General features: G+C 33.3%; 1 protein-coding gene across 1 annotated transcript in view; it reads left to right on the top strand.

Moving 5' to 3' along the window:
* Nucleotides 1-1,688, top strand: part of MFSD8 (major facilitator superfamily domain containing 8) — an 84,293-nt gene that overhangs the window by 17,287 nt on the left and 65,318 nt on the right. Inside the window, exon 3 of the mRNA XM_006876104.1 lies at nt 284-375. Coding sequence (XP_006876166.1) covers nt 284-375 — 92 coding nt within the window. The remainder of the gene's footprint in view (nt 1-283; nt 376-1,688) is intronic.

Below are 1,688 nucleotides of genomic sequence, written 5' to 3'. Positions count from 1 at the left end.
AATATGTAATAATTTTAACTACCAAAGGACACATAATTTGTTGCATGTCAAGAATAGACAAATAGCTGTTCTGGCAACATTTTTCTATGTCTACTAAGTTTCTATATAAAATGATGTATAAATACAACCCGTTGAAACTCTAAAAATAAGGCTTATTCATAGATTGTAAAATTTGTATATTCTACCTCTCATATCAACTTATGATTTTAGGAAAGAGAAAATGTGCCACTTAATCTTACAAAACAAAATAAATTTATACTACTGTTTTTTTCTTTAAACCTAGACAATATGATGTTGTAGAAACTTCAGAGCATTATAAGAGCCGATGGAGATCTATAAGGATTCTATATCTTACCATGTTTCTCAGCAGTGTAGGTAAGTGTTAGAAATTAAATATGATTTTAAAAATTTAGATAAAATTTCATATGTTTAGCTTATTTTTATTGATACATAACATACAACAGTAATATTAATTTGTATAGCTTGATGTATTTTGAATTACTAACATTATTTCTGACAACCTTTGCTAAAAAGTAAAACTACACAAGGAAAAGTTTTCAAAATATTAATACCCATATGTCATTGTTGTTGTTAGGTGCTTTTAAATTGGTTCCAATTCATAGCAACCCTCTGCACAACAGACTGAAACCCTGCCATGTGTACATGCTGTCCTCACAATTGTTGTTATGTTTGAATCCATTTTATGTTAAAATGGATAAGAAATGAAAATATTTAAGGTTTATTACTACTGTGATAATTTTTATGGGATTGTTTGAGGTGAGTTTTTTTTTCTTTTTTTCTACATTTAGTCCCTCAAGTCTATAGGTAGTAAGTTTTTTGTTTGTGTTTTATGATTTAGGTGAAAGTTTATAAAGCAAATTGGTTTTTCACTCAACAATTGATACACATTTTGTTTAGTGACATTGACTATAGTCTTCATAGTATAACTGGTGTGGTGCTCTGAGTTAATGTGCTGGACTGCAAGGTGGGTTTGAATTGCAAGGTCAGTGGTTTAAGCTTACCAGTTGCTCCTCAGAAATCCTACACAGGGTTGCTGTGAGTCAGAACTGATTCAATGGCACTTAACAACATTCCCACTTCTTCCCTGTGTTTACTGTTTCCAATTCTCCTTCTTTTGTATTCCTTCCTGCCTTCGAAGTATATCCCTGGGCAACTGCTGCCCTTTTGATCTCATATTGGTTGTACTAAGGAGTAGTGTTTTTGTTCACCAATTTGACAATAGCAACTGGAAAATTTTTCCTGTTTCTGTATGTACAGTTCAGTAACATTGAGTATAGTCTTTGACTTCTGCAACCAGGTCTGTCTATGGTGTGGCTGAGATTTGAGTCATGGAGATAAGTTGAGTTTCAGGCTTGAAGGGTGTCTAATGGCCATTGTCTTCAGGGGACTAATTTTTATTTTATTTATTTTGTTGTTGTTAAGAATATACACAGCATACAGGGTGGATAGGGATGGGCAACTTAGAGATTGACTACCTAAAAAGGGGGGATGGGGCACAAAGTGACTGGCTTACAAGTTTTCAAGAGGGAGTTTAGTTTCAGAGTATGTAGGGGTAGGTAGAATCCCCACTGAATAGTTCTCATCTTGTCTAGATGGTTCTGGTGAAAAGATATGGGGATAAGATTCTTATGATTCAATACTGAGTAATTGTTATCATTACTAATTGC

This window comes from Chrysochloris asiatica, unplaced genomic scaffold (assembly GCF_000296735.1).
Source record: "Chrysochloris asiatica unplaced genomic scaffold, ChrAsi1.0 scaffold00353, whole genome shotgun sequence".
NCBI classification, from domain to species: Eukaryota; Metazoa; Chordata; class Mammalia; order Afrosoricida; family Chrysochloridae; genus Chrysochloris; species Chrysochloris asiatica.
The sequence above is the reverse complement of the archived record's forward strand: the minus strand, read 5'-3'. Positions and strand labels throughout refer to the sequence as shown.